The sequence below is a fragment of the Lagenorhynchus albirostris genome, chromosome 9, assembly GCF_949774975.1.
Source record: "Lagenorhynchus albirostris chromosome 9, mLagAlb1.1, whole genome shotgun sequence".
Classification (NCBI taxonomy): Eukaryota; Metazoa; Chordata; class Mammalia; order Artiodactyla; family Delphinidae; genus Lagenorhynchus; species Lagenorhynchus albirostris.
The window spans coordinates 45494538-45516337 of NC_083103.1; the positions used below are offsets into that span (position 1 = coordinate 45494538).

The 21800-nt window shown below is 37.0% G+C and overlaps 1 protein-coding gene across 2 annotated transcripts in view; it reads left to right on the forward strand.

Annotated features, from left to right (window-relative positions):
- Positions 1 to 21800, forward strand: part of SBF2 (SET binding factor 2) — a 457881-nt gene that overhangs the window by 400533 nt on the left and 35548 nt on the right. The window contains exons 26-30 of one of the 2 annotated variants that reach the window (XM_060159685.1): positions 1341 to 1539; positions 7227 to 7423; positions 9686 to 9826; positions 10716 to 10811; positions 17986 to 18170. In XM_060159685.1, the coding sequence (XP_060015668.1) occupies positions 1341 to 1539; positions 7227 to 7423; positions 9686 to 9826; positions 10716 to 10811; positions 17986 to 18170 (818 nt within the window). The remainder of the gene's footprint in view (positions 1 to 1340; positions 1540 to 7226; positions 7424 to 9685; positions 9827 to 10715; positions 10812 to 17985; positions 18171 to 21800) is intronic. The other variant, XM_060159686.1, reaches the window with a different exon arrangement.

Below are 21800 nucleotides of genomic sequence, written 5' to 3' on the forward strand. Positions count from 1 at the left end.
CTTTTCTTTCTCAGGCTCTTAGACTCAATCAGTGATTATACAACTGCTACTTTTACTCCTACTAATAACAACAAGAACATTTTAAAGATAGAAACCTCACCTTTAGAGAGCTCACTAGCTAAAGGTCTCCATTTCAGTATGTGTATCTACGGGCTTGCCTCTGGGGGCAGTGAAAAGACCATTTATTGGAACCCTGGCTTCTCACAGTCACATGGAAAGCCATACAAAAACTACTGCTACCCATCACTATTGACTTCTAATTCAAAGATTTTATGACTTCACAGAACAAAAACTTATTCTATGATAGTTATTCCACCAAAAGACCAAATTATATAATGCTCTTTGCTCCTCTGAAGAGGCCAACACAAATAAAACTGATACCTAATGATATATTTGCATTGTGAAGTTCACAAACTAAAGCACAAAGTCTTATAGAGATAAGCTGGGGTTTTTTTTTTCCTTTTAATGGAAGAGAGCCATATCATTCCCTTTGACTTTAGAACTTTGAGTACATTTCCAAAAACTTTGAAAGCTTAATTTGACTTCTCTCACTTTAAAAATAAACAGGGAAGTAAGTAAAGATAGTCTTTAACATGGAAATTTTTTTTTTTTTTAGTTAGAACATGCAGTACCAATTAGGAATGTTGTTTTTTAAAAAATCCTCCCTAAAATACTTCATTATTGGGAATTCTTCCAACATCTAAAATCTTAAAGGATTCTGTAACCTGCGATTGCAAAATTGTGAGGGAGTTTCCCATATATACCACATCCTCTGACAAAATATAACTTCTACGAAATACAACTCCTTCATACCTAAGAAAGGTCATTTCCCACTAGTGAACTTCTGCTTAATCTAAAAATTTCTAATAAAAATTTATGCTGTTTGAAGTTAACTGAAACCTGGAATGATGAGTTTGTGTAGTGATCATGTTAGAGATCAGTTTTACTGACAGGTTAGTCTCTCACAAAGTATGAATGTTTATTCTATAGAGTCCTAAACAGAAATCACTGCAGATGGACATTAATAAGCAAGCCTGACTGAAACAGAAAAATATGGGTAATGAATTCAAAATTAGATTGTTTTTAGAAATTTTGAGTTAATTTCCCTGATACTTTGAGTTAGTTGAGCTCCTGATGTTTTATTTCCTGACTATTACAGTTTTAATTTATGTTTAAGCATAATGATTCCTCAGAGAAGTTACATGATTTAATTTTGGTATACATAGCACCTCTAGCCCTAATATAAACCTCTCTTGGTTAAGTATCCTCTTCAGAAGGAAGTTTTTAATCCTCTACTTTGAGCTATATCATTTCTTCAAAACCTGTTTCTTCCTTCACAGTTTCAGATGATAGTGAACTCCCCACAAGTACCACCCTGAAGGCTTCGGAGAAATCTACAATGGAACAGTTAGTGGAAAAAGCTTGTTTCAGAGACTATCAGCGTTTAGGTTTGGGAACCATAAGTAGCAGCTCTTCTCGCTCAAAACCAGAGTACTTTCGAATCACTGCCTCCAACAGGATGTACTCACTCTGCCGGAGGTAAGTCTGTTGGTGGTGTCCAAAAAGAGACCTTTCCTTCCTTCCATTTGCATCTTGAATGGGCTATTTGCATCCATAGCACAGAGAGAAAGAGAGATGCTAGAAAACAGGAGCAAGGTGTCCAGGGGTATGTGTGTTTAAGGGACACTTTTTATGCAGCATGTGCAAGCATCTCACTGACATTCTCAGAAGTAGTTATATCACTGAACAGTGCCTATATTAGATCAGAAAGTGAATGGTAAAAGTTTTTGTCCGCTTTATGAATTTCCCATATTTGTCTTTCTCTTCCCATTTGCCTCTCTTCTAACATGTCTGAGATAACTTGAGTAAGAATAGAATTTGCCCAGGCAGAGAGGAGAGATGAAAATCTGCTATAGGTCAGGGGTCTGCAAACTTTTTCTTTAAAGGGCCAAATAGTACATACATATTTTCAGTTTTGCAGGGTATATGTTCTCTCATTGCAACTACTCAACTCTGCCACTGAAGCAGCCATAGACGGCACATAAATAAATGGGCAAGGCCAGTTTTGGCCCACAGGCTGTAATTTGCTAACCCAAGTGTAGGTAGGGTTTCCTTATGCTGTCTAATTAGAATTTTTTCAGGAGATATTACTTAAAGAATGTAAATGAACACATGTTCTTTTTTCTGTTCTTTTGTCTATTGCTGTTTTATATATCTGTTAAGCCCTATTCCATGCTTTATATCTTTTAAAACTACATTTCTACCATCCACAAGTTTAATCATTTTCATTTCCAGGTAAATTCTATTCTTTGCATTTATAAATTACTGGTTTGATTAAATACAATAATGCTGTGAAAGTACTTTGTAAGTTGTAAGCCTTGTACATATCTTAGAAAGTTGTCTTAATGTTACTATTAGTTTCAATCCTACTGTTCTCAAAGAACTATAGATATCTCATTTTAAATGACAATTTAAATGTACAAATACCAATGTGAAACTTGAGAAACAGATTGGGAGTATAGTGTGAGATTTGGGACAGATAAAATTTTTGCATTAAGTACTGAAAGGCTGTGATTTTGTTGAGTATGCAGTAATTTTCCTGATACTCTATCATTCTAACTATATTCTCTTTGTATATAAGTGTAAGCAAAGGTGTAAGGCGTGATGTCCTACTATTTGAGAAGCTTGCTATCAAAATCATACCTGACAGTGAGAAAACAGACATTATTTATCATTTCAATCTGTCAGAAACAAAATAAAATCTTAACAGACCACTTATTAGAACACTTATTATAAAGAACTTATGGTGATATTAAATAACATAAATCCCTCAAGCTATTAGAAGGAAGGAAATGGAATAATAAAAAATAATCCAAAAGAAGGCAAGAAAGGAGAGAAAAGGAAGTATGGAACAGATGGGACAAATAGAAAGCAAAGAGTAAGATGGTAAATTTAAATTCAAATATATCAGTAATTATGTTACTTATAAATTGACAAATGCTCCAATTAAAAGAAAAAGATAATCAGAATTTTTTAAGCTTTATGCTGCTTTTAAGGGCTTTATCTAATGTACAAGATTACAAAAAGGTTGAAAGTGAACAGAAAGAATACACCATGCAAAACTACCTTTAAAAAAACCTATTGTCACTATATAAATATTAAAGTAGATTTTTAAAGTAAAATTTTACTAGCAATAAAAAAGGATAGTTCATAATGACAAAAGTTTCATTTCATGCAGAATTTATTATAAACAAGTATAGTTTATTACAAGAATACAGAACTGGCTTGACAATTGAAAATTAATCGGCATAGTTCACCACATTAAAAGAATTACGAAGTGTTTTAAGTTCATTATATACAGAAAAGCATTTTATAAAGTGTAATATATATTTATGATTTTTTACAGAAGAACCCTAAGCAAATTGGAAATACAGGGGAAGCTCCTTAATCTCCTAAGTGTCTAAAAAAATCCTATAGCAAAAATTACTTAATGGTAAACTATTGAAAACTTGTACTCTGAGATCAGGAAAAGAATGCCCACTATCACCACTTCCAGTCAGTGTTGTACTAGAGGTCTTAGGAAGTACAAAAAGACTAGAAAAATAGATAATAAAAGTCAGAAAGATTGAAAAGAAAGAAATAAAACTGTATTATTCACAGATGATCTGATTATACACATAGAAAATCTGAAGGAATCAACAGATAAACTTGTTATATTAATAAGTGAATTTAATAAGGTCACTGGTACAAGGTCATTATACAAAAATTAGTCATATATGTACCAAAAACAAATAATTAAAATATGAAATTTTAAATGATGTTATTTTAGTACTACTGATACTACTTAAAGTCGCACTAAAAAACATTAAATACTTAGGAATAAATCTAATACAAGATGCGTAAGACCTCTACATGGAACAGTCAAAACAATATTAAGGATCATTAAAGATACAAATAAATAGATATTTAATGTTCTTGGACTAGAATATTCAATATTCTAAAACTGTGATTTCTCCAGACATTGATCTATAGATTCAATGCAGTCCCAATCAAAATCCCAGAAAAATGTTTACAGAAATTGAAAAGATGATTCTAAGAGTTACACTAAAATGCAAAAGGCTAGAGGTAGTCAGGATAGTCTTATAGAATAACACTGCAGGATATCAAGACTTCTTATAAAGCTACAGTAATTAAGGCAGTATGGGATGTACACAGGAATAGACAAACAGACCACTAGAGCAAAAGAGGGAATATAGAAATATCTCAACATATAAGAACACTGGGTTTAAGATAAAGATAGCACTTAAGAGCAGTGGATAAAAGATGTTTTTTTCAATATATGGTGCTGGATATCCATACAAGAAAAAAATTAATTTTGACCTCTACCTTACACTGCATAGACAAAAATCAATTCCCATTGATCTGTAGATCTACCCGTAAAAGGTTAAAATAATTAAAAGCTTCCAGAAGACAGGAGAATATCTTCATGACCTTGAAGTAGGGAAAGATTTAAGACAGGAAAAACACTATCCAGAAAGTAAAAAATTGATAAATTAAGAAGTCTTATATATCAGAAGACATCATTAAGAGAGTAAAAAGGCAATAACTAATGGCAGAGGATATCCTCTTTTGTGAGGATATCCTGGTGGGCAATAAATATCTGAAAAGATGCTTGTATGGCTGTTAGCATAACTGATGCCATCTTGGGCCCTTACGGTTTCTCCTGTCTTTCGCTGACCCTACCAAGCACTGTACTATGCAGTGAATCACTTCTCTGTCATCAAGAGCTTTGTAGTTAATAGATATTGTTTAATGATCATTAGGACCAGGTAGCCTCTATGCTCTGTTAGTCCCCAAACAATGATGAAAACCTTCCCTTAAGTATTCCCAGTACCCATGAGAGTAGTTACCTATTCATATCTCTTAACTTGAGAATGCACATCCTGTTTCCAAGCACCTACCCCCATACCCTAGGTTAACTATAAAATTGTCCCAGTGGCCCCTCAGTGGCTTGGAGTGCAGTTGAGAATGTTTCCTCATCATTATTCACCCGATCTAGATCCCACCCTATGAGTTAGTTACCCTGTAATAAACTGATCCATTAATTATATGGAGCTGCCTGTCTGATTTTTTAGTCTCAAGATGCCTTCTCAGTTTGGTGGGTACTTTTGGTTCCCTCCATCCTCCAACAATGCTCAACCTATTAGTCTTCAGATAAATACAAATTAAAGTCCCAGTGAGACTGCTTTATACCTGCAAAAATGGCTAAAATTTAAAAGACCAACAATACAAAATGCTAGTAAAAATGTTGAGCAAGTAGAACTCTTTATTGCTGGTGTGACTGTAAATTGGTTAAACAGCTTTAGAAAGCTGTCTGGCAGCATCTACTAAACTTCTAGACATGTATTGAACAGTGCACAATCTGTCATGTATCTGTTGGAAATTCTACTCCATCTAGGAATGCATATGTTCTCCCAAAAGACAACTGCAAGAATGTTCATGGCAACGTGTTTCTTACATAGTCAAAAACTAGAAACTACTCAAAATCAACAATAGAAGAATAGATAAATAGTATAATCACATAGTGGGCTACTATATAGCAATGAAAATGAACAGACTACAGTTATATGCAAAGGCTTGGATGGGTCTCATAAACATACTGTTGATCAAAAGAAGCCAGACACAAAAAAATAAATTCTATTCGTTCCTTTTTTATTCAAAAAAAACAGGCAAAACTCATCCATGTTGTTAGCAGTCAAGGATAGTGATAATCTTTGAGGAGGAAGAGGGAGAAATAGTGATTGGGAGGTGACACAGGGGATGCTGGTTATGGTCCATTTCTTGACCTAGGTGCTAGTGATCTGGATTTCTAAAAAGAAATAGAGGGCCCTAAATAATGGAACTGCTTTTCAAGTCTTCTTGAATGATTATGTCTATAGCTAGGTCTCTTTATCAGTTTGTGGTATTAGAAGAATACAGCCTGTAACTTCCTGAAGCATGGAAGTACTAGGTTTTCAGAATACTTCCAAGGTATCTCTGGCTAAGTATTAATGTCACTGATTTGTGCACGGAAAATGGCTGACATGTTAAATTTCATGTTAGGTTTATTTTACCACAATAAAAAAAGTCACAAAAAAAGACATGGATTAGAGGTTAGGAGGTTATTAATATGAAATCTCTTTGGTCTAATATTTCTAAATAAACTAAAGGAAAGAAATGCTCTGAAAGCTGCCTGTCTTCTAGTACTTAGTAATCTTTAAAAACAAGGTCTCTTGCCTGTTTTTCATTTTCCCAGCATCATATCCTGTAACTTTACGAGCTAATCTTTTTTTTTAATTATCAACATGTAGTGTTAATAAAATATTTAAACGTACTTGACATTTGAACGAATTGTTTTCATACCAAAGATCATTTGGTTTTGATTTTTAATCCTTTCACCATCTCTGGCAGTCTAAATATTAGTGTACTCTATTCTCTGTTGTCATTTCAGCAATCCAATGAGTTGACAGTTTGATTTGTCATTCTCATAAAGTTGACACTAATACATTAACCTTGGGACTTCCCTGGTGGTGCAGTGGTTAAGAATCCGCCTGCCAGTGCAGGAGACATGGGTTCGATCCCTGGTCCAGGAAGATCCCACATGCCGCATATCATCTAAGCCCGTGAGCCACCACTACTGAAGCCTGTGCGTCTAGAGTCCATGCTCTGCAACAAGAGAAGCCACTGCAATGAGAAGCCTGCACACAGCAACGAAGACCCAACATAGCCATAAATAAATTAATTAATTTTTAAAAATACATTAATCTTGCAATCTTTATTTCAAGTCATGTATAAGGCAAGGGAAATCACGTTTAACAGAAGCCTTTTTAATAATTCTTTGTAACGTTTTCATTTTCTAAGCTTGTTCCTTAGCAAAAGGCTGCAGTATCACTGAAGGAGGCTTATTAAAAATAATAATAATAATACAGATTAGTGGATGAGTTAGCTGTCTTCACCATCTAGGCCTTTTCTTCTCAAACCCTAAAGAACTGAGTTAAAACTTAGTTTCATGTTTGAAATATATGTCTTACCACTCCACCAATATGTTTGAGTCTTAGAAAATTACTATGATATTATGATATTCATGTTCTTATATTCTCTTTCTCTCCATTTCTTTTTTCTTCTCCTCTCCCCACCCCTCCTCGCCCATCCAAATTATTCTCTTTCTCCCTTCCATGTCCCTAAAGCTATCCTGGCCTTTTAGTTGTACCTCAAGCTGTACAGGACAGTAGTTTACCAAGAGTAGCCCGCTGCTATCGACACAATCGCCTGCCTGTTGTATGTTGGAAGAACTCAAGAAGCAGTACCCTGCTTCTGCGATCTGGAGGATTCCATGGGAAGGGAGTAGTTGGCCTTTTTAAATCTCAGAACTCCCCTCAGGCAGGTAAGCGGCTCTCTTAACAGCAGTATTCTGATCCTTCCACTTCAGAGTATTCCAAAAAATGAAGGAAGTAAAATCTGGGAATGCCAGTTGTACCCTTTCATCGAGCCTCTCACACATAGCCTTTTCCACGGTGCTATATACATGTACAGCTTAAGAACTAGACTTGACAATGTGGGGCTCCACCTTGAATTTGCCATCTTGCTTAATATGTCTGTTTATATTTGGATTTTAATAGAAATTAACATAATGAAGTCTTTGGTTCTAGGCTGTTTTCACTTCACAAACCAGAGTATCCACAGATGGAAACAGGTTACATATACTAATCATTTTCTTTTCTTTTGGGAAGCATTCAAATATATTTAACCGCTTCAGAAGCAAATAGGGATTCTGTCCCATGTGGTATAAGATATCCTATCTCATTCCTACAACACACACACACACACACACACACACACACACACACACACACACACACACACACACACACACACACACACACACACACACACACACACACACACACACACACACACACACACACGGGCAAACTAATGACCAAAATGCTGCTTTAGGAGCTCTCAAGCAGACAGGTTTTCAGGAAGCCAGAGGCTGGCCAACTTAAAAAAGATACACTAAGTGCACTGCCCCTTTTTCTGAGGATATTTTTGAGCACGATGTCTGAGGTCTGAGGTCAGTCGGGAGCTGTATTTTGCTAAGCTTTTTCATAACTTCTAGCTTAAAGTAGATGCTCAATAAAATTAAACAAGGACCGCTAAGATATCAGATCCAGTTTAGGGATGGCTGCTGCATTCTTTCCTCTTTGGAAATGAACTCACTCAAGTTCAGTGGTTCAGTAGGTAGAACCATGTGCTTTTTGATATCTCTTCTTTATTCTCATCTGTTCCTTCCTGAAAGTTAAAAGTTGGCCAGTACATCTTTGATCATTCAGTTGACTGAGGGCATGACACACACCACGCTATATTATTATTGTTGTTGTTGTTATTGTTATTATTTCACCTGGCATTTTTGTGTAATTGAAGGCAGTTGGCTTTTAACTTTTTCTGCCCAGAGGAATCCTCCCAAGCCACATAATGGGTATAATAGAACACAGCATATGTAGGTTATATAAAGAGAGAGAATCATTTCAGCATTAATGCATTAATGAGCATATCACTAAGCATTAATGAGCATATCACTGAACTTTTAGTTAGAAAAATTGAAATTGTTTTATTCCACTGGTTTCTTATTTTTCAATATAAATTTACTATATTTCACATTTTTGAGCTCACACATTTGCTCACATTTTAATATCTTTGAAATTGGAATGCAACTTACAATTCATGTGACAGAAATAATTGTGTCATGGTTTAAATGGCAGAGTTTTTTAGTCTTAGTACATAAAATTGTGGTGCATCTTATAATTGATGACATTTTAGAGTTTATAAAATATGATGGCACCTTAAAGTTGATAAAATACAAAAATATAGTAATGCTAACTATTTATTTCCTATTCACCTTGTAAGAAAATTTGTTAATATCTATTGTCCTTCCAGTGAATCCCTCCCGATGCCACTTTAAAGTGCCTGGGCCAATTTCAGTGATTCTGTTTTACTCCACACAAGCCAGGCTCAGACTCCCTCCAACCCAGACTTGCTCTGACAGTTGTTTCCATCTGTGCATACTTTTTGATCCTCTTTCAAAAGGACCAGGGAATTGAGCAGCAGCTGCTCTTGTCTTCTCATCTTCCTCCTCTCTTTCCACAACAACCCTCTACAAGTTCATATCCCCTAGGCCTATGTGACAGAATTGGAATAAAATTACTGGTACTGGGATATTCTCACCTCTGCCCATTCTGGGATGCTGAGGGAAACTGCTCCATCCTTTGCTCCCAAACAGTGGCATGGACAGAGTGGTTGGGGGAGATCATCAAGGACATGCTGTCTTTTATGAATCTTTATTTTGAGTTGATTGGTTGATGACAAACTGCACCTGTGCTTGGAAGGACCGGCTGTATGTTGGTTTTCCAGACCTGGGCTCTTTCTGGGAGGATGATGGGGCAATCAAGAAGTAGGTGTGGTGAAACCAATATCATAGGAGGATTAGCCATTTAATAGTTTGGAGCTTTAAGTGGGGCTGGTTTCTATATTTGGGTACGGTAACTTGAAGACCATATATAGAAAGAATAAGCGTATGTATATAGAGAGAGCCTGTTTTATTAACATAGATACAGTTTGTTTTATGTAATATCTTTTCCTTTTATAGCTCCTACCTCCTCTTTAGAATCTTCCAGTAGCATAGAACAAGAAAAGTACTTGCAAGCCTTACTGAGTGCAGTTTCTGTCCATCAGAAACTCAGTGGCAATAACACCCTTACTGTCAGGCCAGCACTTGCTCTGTCTCCAGGTAAGATTTAATAATATTTTTCTTCTTGACAACTGTGAAAGGTCATATTCATTCCTAGGGTTAGTCTCTTTAGTTATTTGCATTGTTCCTTCAACATGACCCCTTAATGTTTTACCTTGTGGGGCTATAACTTTATTTTATTTAGACATCAGGGTACCACTATTAACTTCTAGTAAATAGTAACCAAATTTAGAGATTTAATTATTTCCTTTTTAAAAGAGTAATAGGAGAGGTGGTGGAAAACATAAAGTCATGTGGGATTTTTTTTTTCCTGGAATCTGTTTTACATAGACTTTAAAATATTACAGAGTTGAATGTGTAAGTTGAACATCTGTTTATTAAATGTATATTTATTAAAATCATCATGTATAACTTTGAAATTCCTGAAATTTCTGCAGCCTTTTATGATTTGCAGTACAGTTTGTTTTCACTAGATTTGGATGAAGCCATTAAGACTTGTACTAATATTCTGTTTCAGTTATCATGTGATGGAACCCCAAAGGGTTCATGTAGAGGTAACCCTAATGTGTTAGACACAGGAGCATGTGACTTGAGAAGTTGGTCTCCTTGGCTTAATCAGCTATTTGAATAGCTCAACATAAGCAGAAAGTGGCTTTTCTTGTAAAGTAACACCATGCATGCCTTGTTTCATTTATCATTAAATTCTCTGATTGCACTTGCCAAACCTAACTCTCTATAATCTTGCAGATGTGTGTATCTCTGAGGAAATAGTAACAGTGCCTTGTTATCTCTATTAAAGCTTTGGGTACTTAAAAAGTACAATGTTTGGCAGCAATTAGACATGCTACACATGAAGATAACTTTTTGTCATTTGAGTAATGTTAACCTGAACGACATGGTTTTTGTTCTTCTTTTTGGCTGACTTTAGGGACTGAAAGGAGGACTTCAAGAATGTCCACTGTGCTTAAGCAGGTAGTGCCAGGACATTTGGATGTAAACCCATCCAATAGCTTTGCTCGAGGAGGTTAGTAAGATTGATTTTATAACTGAGCACTGATGCAACCTTAAAAGCAGAAAACTTTTTTCTAGATAGTGATACTTCAAATCAACTAATTATGGTTAAATTTGTTTTTAATTACCCTTTTCTAAACGAATGATCAAATTTATTACTAGCATGGTGACAGATGAGTTTAGCCTCGTGGGACAAGAGGTATAATAATTGCTGAAATCTTAACATACTGATGAGTTTGGAAGCACTGGGAGAGGAGGGGAACATATCTAAATGGTGACTCAGCTCTGGCAGCATTCCATGATGCTCCAAGTTTGCAGTGTAGAAAGGCTGAGCACAGAAGCATAGACAGTTAGGGAGACATGATTCCAGACTCAAAGGCTGTGCCTCCGGTGCCTGTTATCTTTACTCCTGTTCTCTGAAGTGCTAGTTTGAGGAGTAAGAGACAGTGGTTCAGAATCAACGTAAAGACTCTATTTTACAAAATTCACTTTTTTTCCTTTTGAAAACCAAGATTACTATGCACATCTCCTGGCAGCCATATTGATTCTTTAGATGCTTTTTTCCCTACCTCATCAGAACTTTCTATGATGGCAGAATTTCCTAAGAGCTTTCACCCTTCTTCAAGTATCTTCCTAATCAGGCCTTAAGGTCATTGTATTAGTTTGCTAGGGCTACTGTAACAAAGTGCCACAAACTGTGTGGCTTAAACAACCATTTGTCTCACAGTTCCGGAGGCCAAAAGTCCAAAACAAAGGTGTTGTCAGGGTTGGCTCCCTCGGGGGGCCATGAGGAATAATCTGTTCCACGCCTTTCCCCTAGCTTCTGGTGGTTTGCTGGCAATTTTTGGCATTCCTTAGCTTGTAGAAGCATCAGCCATATCGCTGCCTTCATCTTTACATGACATTTTCCCTGTGCATCTGTCTCCACATTTCCCCTTTCATAAGGACACCAATCATGCTGAATTAGGGGTCCACCCCACTCCAGTGTGACCTCATCTAATTACATCTGCAATGACCCTATCTCCAAATAAGGTCACATTTTCTGAGGTACTGGGGGTTAGGACTACATCATAAGAAATTTGACAGGGGGTAGGGACACAGTTAAACCCATAACAGTCATATGTAACTTTTTCCGGAACTTTTAAAATACTATTGTTTTAAAGTTGAAGACACAAACTTCATTCTTTTCATCATTTCTTTCTTGGTGAATCTGAACTAAAAGATAGTACAGTGACTTTCTCCTAAGGTTTCTGGTATTTTTGTTGCCAAGAACTGTCAGAATTTGGTTCGACGTTGCAGTTCTTATTGCTTTATTTGCCATCTGAAAGCTTATATTAGCAGGCACTTCATCAACAACATGTTATCTCTTCCTCCATTGGGCCAGGTGACCCATAATATAAATTTTAGGTACAAAACTGTCTCTCCTTCTGTGTTGGTACCTAAGGCACAAGGATATTCACCAATCTGTTTCAACTACATTATCTTTGCTTTTTTTATATTGGCCTCAGACTCATGGCTTTTTTATACAAGGGAATCCCCACTAGTGGTTACATTCTAGTCATGAGTCCATTCTTTGCTATTCTCAAAGGTACCTGGAAGGCTGTATTTACATTTTAGGATTAAAATCTCCTATTTAATCTGTTTATGACCCTTTCTATGCATAATGAGGCCATAATTATTATTTCTGACCCCCTTCCCAAATATTTTCTTCTGAAAATTCCTGTAAACTTAGTGTGTTTCCTTATGACAATTTTTTGCTCCTAACCAGGTCCCTTCATTCTGGTATCTTAAGCTAGGATCCAGAAACGCAAATCTTATTATTTTACTCCATCTCTTAATTCTTCATTCCCAAAGCCTCCAAATCTCCCAAGGTCCCAGTGATTAACTGGAAGATGAGATGCGGCTGTTTCCTGGCACCTTCAACTTCTTCTGTGATCCCTGGCGCTGCTTTCCTTTGTCTCCTCTGATAGCATCATCCCTCTCACATAGAGAAGCAGGAATGGACTGGGGCAAGCAAGTTTGGGAATTCTCAGAAGATTCCCTATTAACATGAACATGGCAGGTAGACGCACACTCAGATTGGCCAGGGCAAGACTATATGTAGACACCTGCATGCCCTGACATTAGTTCATTTCCTTGTTCCCATCCTCGAGTACAGAGTCTCTTCATTCTTCCAGAGAGCTGGGTACCACTTCTCCAGCAGTTCCTCATTTACCCTGTGTGGGAAAAGCCTCCTGTCTCGAAATCTCCCTCCTAACCTTCTCCTTTTTCCTCGTCTGTATTTTCACTGTTTTTCCATTCCTTTCATTGTCATAGAATCTTAATTACAGGTTTCCTTCTTATGTTATTTACACTGTGTGCCTTTCCCACTCTGATGAGCCAGGGTTTAGACTGACCTTCACCTTCTCCTTCACCCTTTTTCAGTGAGGGTGGTCACTTAGCGTTCAGCATGCACGTTGAAGAGTTCCTAAGCCAGGGGAAGCAACCTTTTTGACGCAAAAACCAGTTAAGAAAAAATGAAGATGTGAATTGCTTTTCATTTAAAATTACAATAGCTTTTATGCCCCATGGGGAAAATGCAAGTATTTGCAACTTGGATAAATTATCTTGTTGTATAGAAAAATGCCATGAGAAAATCTGCCTCTTAAATATAAAAATGAAATACCTGGGTATATTTGAGAAGTAGCCACATGGAGGCAGCTTTTAAATTTTTCATCCTTTACATTTTCATAGCCCTTTAAGTTCCTCTACAGTGTTATTTTATCCTTGAAATAACCTCCAGGACAGGTACTTTAGGAGGCTTTGATAGATGATGTAACTTAGCCAAGATCACTTAGCAGCCAAGAGCATAATTGGGACTAGGATTAGGTCAGTCCATTTCAGTGCAGCCTTCACTGAATATAGCTTATACCTCATGCACTGTGCTAGGCATAAGGTCACATCCATAAATTCAATATACCCTGTCGTCACGTCCAACCCAAGCATCTCTTTTCCTTCTCTCCTTTGTTCTGAACAGAGTAGAGAGAACAATACCATTGCTTAGGAAATGCTCATGCTCTGAACAACACTGCACTCCCATGGGTGGGATGAACTGTATCACATCTTCCCTGAAACAGTCCCCTTAGCCAGACCCTGCTGGACAGATCCAGGGTCACATGGTTGCTTAGGTGACAAGACATAAAGAGTTTGGTTCAGTTACATTCAGATTCAAGCTGCAGTCCTACCACTTAGTGTATGATATTAAGCAATTCAGGAAACTTCGTAATTTTCAGTGTCCTCATCTGTAAAATGGAGATAATAAAAAGTATTCTAGCTTTAGAATAGTTATGGGGAATGAATGAAATAATATATGTAAAGCACTTAACTTAGTAAGTGGCTCGTTATTAATAGGAGCTCAATAAATGTTAGTTCCATTATTATTGTTGAGGTTGTTGGCATTATTGTTGCATAATACTCCACTGAAATGGGAGGAAAGTCTACATTTGTATGTAAATTACCTTAAGCCAGGTTGCTTCTCACTGGCCAAAGGCAAGCAGATAAAGGAGAATGTGTCTTAGGCCTAGACCAGTAACTTTCAAACTCTTTTGATCATGGCTCACAGTAAGAAATACATTTTATATCTATATGTATACATATACATTTTATATCACAAAGGTAGTACTAAGTCACAATGCAAAATGTATATAGACTATAGCAAAAGTTTCATGAAACAATATTCATCTATACCACATGCAGTGCTCATAGTATTTTCCACTCTAATCTGTTTCACTTCCTTAAAAATACTGGTTTGACCTTCTAAAATGATTTCACAAACCACTAAGGAGGACCCTGCAGTCTGGAAAAACACCGCTCCAGGTCGGTGTTACATGCTCAGGACAAGTATTTGACACCTAGGAATCACTCAGGAAGCTAAGCAGACCTCGCCACCAATGCAGTAGTGTAATGCCTTTGGTTAACGTGATTGCCAGATGGACTTACAGTTCTCCAAGCCCTGCTGGCCCCATATCAGTACAGCCCGTTTTCTCATTGCTGATTTTCTGCTAGGTGATAAACACTTGGCAGTTTTTCATTAATGAGGCTCTGTTTGAGAAAGTGCTTAATTTTTTTTTAATTAATACCCTTTTCATTCTTTCAGGGCAAATAATTGAGTTGAAGGTATAGTAGAGAACTACAACAGCTCATATGTATCAATTTTCAAAAAGAAAATAATCAACAAATGTTTGCAGTACCTAGATATCAGGCTCTCAGCATGGATATAAGAGTAAATGTGATTAGGTCCCTGCCCTTTGGAGTACACAATCAAGTAGAATAAAATGTGCAAGTAATCACAGTGCAATGGGATCAGAGTTCAGATAGAGCTGTCTGCAACTCTAGGAGGACAGTCAAGAAAGCTTTTCAGAGGAGTTTACATTGTTCCTGGATCTTAAGGAATAAGAAGTTTGTCAGGTAAAGAAATGGGAGAAGTCATTCTAGGCCAAGGGACTAGCATAAGAAAATGATATATTTAGGGAACAGTATCTCAGAATCAGGAACCAACCACTCAGGCTTCACTGTAAGCATTTAATGATCCATATTCCAATAGGAAAGCTTAAAACCTTGGCAGAAAGGAGAGTAGTTGGCTCGCACACAGGAGTCCCTGTGCCTTTTTCATGCTGTTCCAGGTCTTTGTTCTGTCTTGCAGTAGCATTCTCTGTGTATAATCAGCCAGTGCCTCTGGAACCCTTAGCTTTCTGACTACCTTTGGCCACTAAAGCCATCAAGGCCCTTCATTTCCTACTTCCAAAGGAGTGAGGCAGAAATGAAAAATCACTTATGATGATTTTTCTTTTATCAAATTATGTCATATTTTATGCAGTTTTGAAATGGATAGCTTAATAATCCTGCCATTAATGTTTTCAGTCCTCAATAAGTACAGAATCATTTTCCTTAAGTGATTTGAGCAGTTCCTTTACTCAGGAAAGAATATAACTGTAACTTACCGCTCACCATTATTGTTATTACCAGGTAAAGTTTGCGATAAGTCACGAAGCACTTTCTTTCTGTTGGAAAAAAACAATATTACTCAAATTACAAAAGTATTATCTTTGATACTGCCTATCATTTTGGTGCAAATAGGGATTTTAGGAGAAGTCATTACGTCAACCATCACAAGCTGTATTTTTAGTGGCATTGGGTATTGTCACAGGGTCATAAATTTTTGCTGCTTGTAACTATCTATCTGCTTATGGAAAATAAATGGAATTTCCAAATGAAAAGAGGAAAAAAAGAAGATAGTGTGGCAATGCTTAATGCTCTACTGCAAAAACATGCCCTTTGTTATTCCAAATGGTTGTTAGAGGTTCATTCCTGATATGATGGCCTTGCTCAAAGAACAAACATGTTGTACAACACATCGTATTTGCCAATCAGTCAGCCTCCTTAAATACTAGGGCCAGTGTATTCACCCCTCCCCAAATTCCTTAATTTTATTATAAAAATTTGTTTCTCACCAAATGACAACCTCCAAAAGCTTATTCCATTTGGTATAATTTTTTAGTGGCACTCTTTGCTGCGCTGTCCATTTCATTGTGCTTATAATATTTATAAACAAGTGCTGAAATTTCATTTAACAGGCACTCAGTTCATCTTTTTGTGTGACCGTGCAGCTTTTTATTTGTTAATCAAATCTTCTGCTTTTAATATATTTACATTTTTCCCCTATCATTAACTTAATGTTTAAAATTAACCTGTTCTTTTCTTACTCCATTTGCTCTGATGTTTGCTGCTATATACATTTCATTCCTTCTTCCTTCTTTAATCTTGCCTACCAGTGCATGGGTACAGAGATAAATGTTTTACTCAGTCAAATCCCAAATCTTCAGCTAAGGGAAGAGTCCATTATCAAGGTACTGTATTATCTGTCCTGATGTGTCACTCTTTTTAACCATCTTCATATGAAAGCATATGTGTTACAAGTGACTTTTTTCACATTTGTTTGTCAAATTATCTTTATTCTCATCCACATTCTGAATTTCCTCTGTGATGCCATTTACCGAAAAATTAACACTTGCTGTAACATCTAAGAAAACTCATAGGTTGTAATAGAAAGTTTCATCCATGTTAAGCAGAAATTTACAATACCTTTTCTTGAGAACTGGTCTCCTGACCCTATAGATGCTTATAAAGAGAAGCAGATGTGACATTATCATGATGACTTGTAGTCACCTAGAAACATGGCTTGATTTAACATTTGGCAAAGATTAAAGCTTCTCAAAGAGCCTTTCCAAATCTAGAGAATGCACTTTAGGGAAGCAGTGGCAGTGTTATGTACCACTGTGACTCCATCACCAGCCTGAACGCTACAGTCTGTGGGCATTTGTAAGGAGCTCTGTCAAATTTGGGACTTATTATATGCCTTTGTGTTTAGATATTTGATATTTGATAGTCTCACTTGCATATTAGAAATCCTTGATTTTTCTAATTAATATAATTAAGGTCAACTTATGAGATCCTTCCAGTGGCTTAGCTTGACCTTTCCCTTAGAAGACATCTGCTTCTGACTATACCTTTTAAATAAAGCTTCCTAAGATTCAGTGAAATGCACATTACTAAATTTATAACTTCTCACTGTTTTTCCTGGATACTGGGGGAAAAAAGACTAAAATATAACTTCTACTGACTTAAAATTACATTATTTTGGCATGATACACAAATATTAATTCTCAGATTTTAGTGGGTTTAGTAAAGTTCTAATTTATTTCTTAATGTGGTTTTATGGTTAAATTGACTGACTAAAGCAGAATAATGTTCCTTCTTTCTTGAAGCCCTGAGAAATTTACTCCACGTTCTCCTTCCTAGGCTTCATTATTGCATCCTGCCCACATTTTTTCTTTCCTAGAGCCAGTGCACTCTATTTATGATACCAGTATTTACTTATAATTACTGAATTTATATCAGTATACAAAAATAGAATTGACTTGGGTGACTTATTAGGTTCCTCTGAGCCAAATGATTTTTGAAATACTATATTAATAATGCTTATATGATGCAAAAGTAAATGACAAATGACCAATATGATACATGATTACTTAGATGAATTAATTTGCTGTTACCTCTAAAACTGTACCCACAGAGCATGCATCTTTTCCCCTATTCAGTGTCATTCTCACATCAGATTATCTCACTCAATTGTTTTGACTTTTGTGAAGGTGTTTGGGCAAGTCTTCGCTCTAGCGCTCGCCTGATCAGCTCTCCAACATCCTTCGTTGATGTTGGCGCCCGGCTGGCAGGCAAGGATCACTCGACGTCCTTCAGTAACAGCACTTACCTGCAAAACCAGCTCTTGAAACGCCAAGCAGCCCTTTATATATTTGGTGAGAAGTCGCAGCTAAGGGTAAGATTTCTTTTTCTCACTTAGAAACTTCATGGATACGTGAAGGCAGTGTATAAAACTTATTTCATAAACCAGCTTTCCTAGAAATTTTTTTTTTCTTTTCTGCTGCATGGAGTCTTAACCTGGAGTTAATAATCTTTAAAAAAATTAGCTCATGTATATGTATACATGTATGTCTACCTGTACTTATGTAGCTAGAGATACACATGCATATACACAATGCATATTTATTAGGCATGAAAACAAGTGCTTATTCATAATCATTTTTAAAATCAGCATAAATATCATGAATATTAGGGAGTGTACATTAAAAAAATAAGGCTTATCCAGGCTGTTTTTCCACTGTCTTAGTTCAGCTTCCATAGGAATCTGTGCCCATGGCAAAACAGATGTTTTTGTTCTTGTAAACCTATTGATAAAGCTACAGGAAGGAAGAGTGGAAAGAAGAGTATGGCACTGCATATGGAGGCAAGGGAAGGCCAAGGCTACACTTCTTAAGTTACATTCTTTAAGTGTTCTCAAGACTATATAGAGTGACACGTCCTAAGACATGTCAGAAAATGTAAGATATTAGCTGGTAATCAACTTTATTCTTACTTTTTTTTTTTTTTTTTTTGGCTGCATTGGGTCTTCGTTGCTGCCCGGGCTTTTTCTAGTTGAGACGAGTGGGGGCTACTCTTTATTGCGGTGCACAGGCTTCTCACTGCGGTGGCTTCCCTTGTTGCGGAGCACAGGCTTTAGGCGCACAGGCTTCAGTAGTTGTGGCTCACAGGCTCTAGAGCACAGGCTCAGTAGTTGTGGTGCACGGGCTTAGTTGCTCTGCGGCATGTGGGATCTTCCCGGACCAGGGCTCAAACCAGTGTCCGCTGCATTGACAGGCGGATTCTTAATCACTGCACCACCAGGGAAGCCCCTTTATTCTTACTTTTAAATTATTATGTTAAAGAGCTTCACTATGCTCAAGTCCCATAAATTGTAAAGATAGTCTCTATCTCCAAAAGCAACAATAATTCCTTGGGGTTTAATGTTTTTGCAGTTCACACATTACAGAATAAATTTCATTACTACTGACAGGTGTGTGGGAAATAAAAGTATTTGGGGTTTTTGGGGGGGGGTTTGTTTTTGTTTTTTATTTTGACTGTGCTGGGTCTTCATTGCGGTACGCGGGCTTTTCGTTGTGGCGCACGGGCTTCTCTAGTTGTGGCGTGCGGGCTCAGTAGTAGCAGTGCGCAGACTTAGTTGCCCTGCAGCATGTGAGCTCTTAGTTCTGTGATCAGGGATCGAACCCGCGTCCCCTGTATTGGAAGACGGATTCTTAGGCACTGGACCACCAGGGAAGTCCCTAAAAGTATTTGTTAATTCAGAAATCCCCTCAAAGTTTAGTCCAGTGCCCCAGTGAGCACTGGACAATCTAGACAGATGTTCAGCTGAACTGTAAAATGGAGGCTGTGAGCAGGATCCCACATGCTTGGTCCTCAGGATGCCAGTGACTGAGTCAGCTCTTCAGTGGCAGTCTGGCTTTGCTAGCTCTTCTCCCACTGCCTGGACTACTGCAGTCACTTAGTCACCAAGCTTTAGGGTAGAGGGAATGAAACTGCTGGGTAACGCTCAATTTTTAAATATGCACACGTGTCTTCTGATACAGCAGATAATTTTATATCCAGAAAATATTTGGGACATTTTTCAACAGTAGTCCAGGGATGCCTGCACAGCCTCCTTGGCACCAGTGTCTTTCCCAGAGCACAGACTTTGCCCACTTCAGCACACCTCTTATTTATGATCTGAGTCACTCCCCAAGGTTTGTCTCCTGAATGCTCACCTCTGCTATTCCCTTTGCACATCAGTCCTCAGATAAGCTGTGTGATCATGCATATATGAGTAAGAAAGACTGACCAATTGGGACCCTTCCTCCTTTCCTCCCTCTCTCCCTCCCTCCTTTCTCTTTCTTTCTTTCCTCAATAAAATACTGTATTTTAAAAACATAATTCCATAATTCCAAACATAATTTCTGGCACAATAGTTATTAGGATTTTTGTATATTCCTTCACATTTTGCTTTTTATTAATTCAACTGTGTCTGTAGGGTATGGGTGCATATCTGTCTGACGTGTGCCACAGTCTAGCCAGCACAGCGCTGCCTAGTTGCAGCTCCACACCTTTTTATCCCAACAAAGGAAACATAGGAAAGCAAATAAGTGAGAGTGACTCATTCTAAACAATCTGGAATTGCCCTTATTTACCTTTTTTAATTCACATACTTTAATATCTTATACTTAGTAACAAATTCTTCATAATCTTAACAGTGTGTCGAACACGATGGTTGATAACTCCTGCTTTATAAGGTAGGTATACCTAGCTCAAGTATGGTTGGGAAATGGAAAGGAATCTAGTTTTTCTGAAAAGTAAACTATTTTTTATATGTTTTAAAAAAAACCAATATGACATGACACTGTAAGTCAATTTTCCAATGAAAATTTTAAAAAATAAAGTAGATAACCAACAAGGGCCTACTGTATAGCACAGTGAACTATACTCAGGAATATAAATGTCTTGGTAAATATATCTGGATTGTAATAATATGTTTTGAATTGCATAGAACGTTTAAAGCAAAAAAAAGATTAAAAAAAAACTAACAGAAAAGAACTCATGTTCTCATAGTGCTAAGTTCTTTATCTCAAGCCATCTTTCATGTTGTGTAATACATTTCATATTTATTTTAATCACTGCATAACTTTTTTTTAAACATTCAGTCCGTTTTTTAATATTTATTTTCTTTTTATTTTTATTTTTCGGCTGTGTCTGGTCTTCATCATGGCATGTGGGATCTTCATTGCAGCATGAGGGATCTTTTTGGCGTGGCACGCGGGCTTCTCTCTAGTTGTGACGTGTGGGTTTTCTCTCTCTAGTTGTGGCGCGTGGGCTCCAGAGCGCATGGGCTCTGTAGTTGTGGCACGCGGGCTCCAGAGCACATAGGTTCTGTAGTTTGTGGCACGCAGCCTCTCTAGTTGAGGTGCACAGGCTCAATAGTTGTGGCGCGCGGGCTTAGTTGCCCCGCAGCATGTGGGATCTTAGTTCCCCTACCAGGGATCATCCCGCGTCCCCTGCATTGGAAGGTGGATTCTTTACCACTGGACCACCAGGGAAGTCCCATAACTTTCTGTTTTGTTGGATGTTTCGGTTTCTTTCTTTATCATCTATATGTAAAATTGCAGTCACATTTTCAAGCATATAGCTTTTTATTTTTATTTTTTATTGGAGATACAATCCACTAGAGGATTTTTTCCTACATTTTAGATTATTTCTTTAGGCTAGCTTCCTAAAAGTGGAATTACTAAGACAAAGAAACTTTTTTTTTTTCCTTAATATACATTGGTAATGCTGTTTAAGAAAAACAACTTGGGGGTTTTTACTTTTTATTTTAAAATTTTAATAGGCCTTTAAAAAATAAAGTAACCAATATAAAACATGAAACAGACCCAATATGTAAGTCTTTGGCAGCAATTTTTTTTAATTGTGGTAAAATACAAATAACATAAAATTTACCATCTTAACATGTACAGTTCAGCAGTGCTAACTAAGTACATTCATATTATTGTACAGCCAATCTCCAAAAAGCAGTTTACTCTTAGAA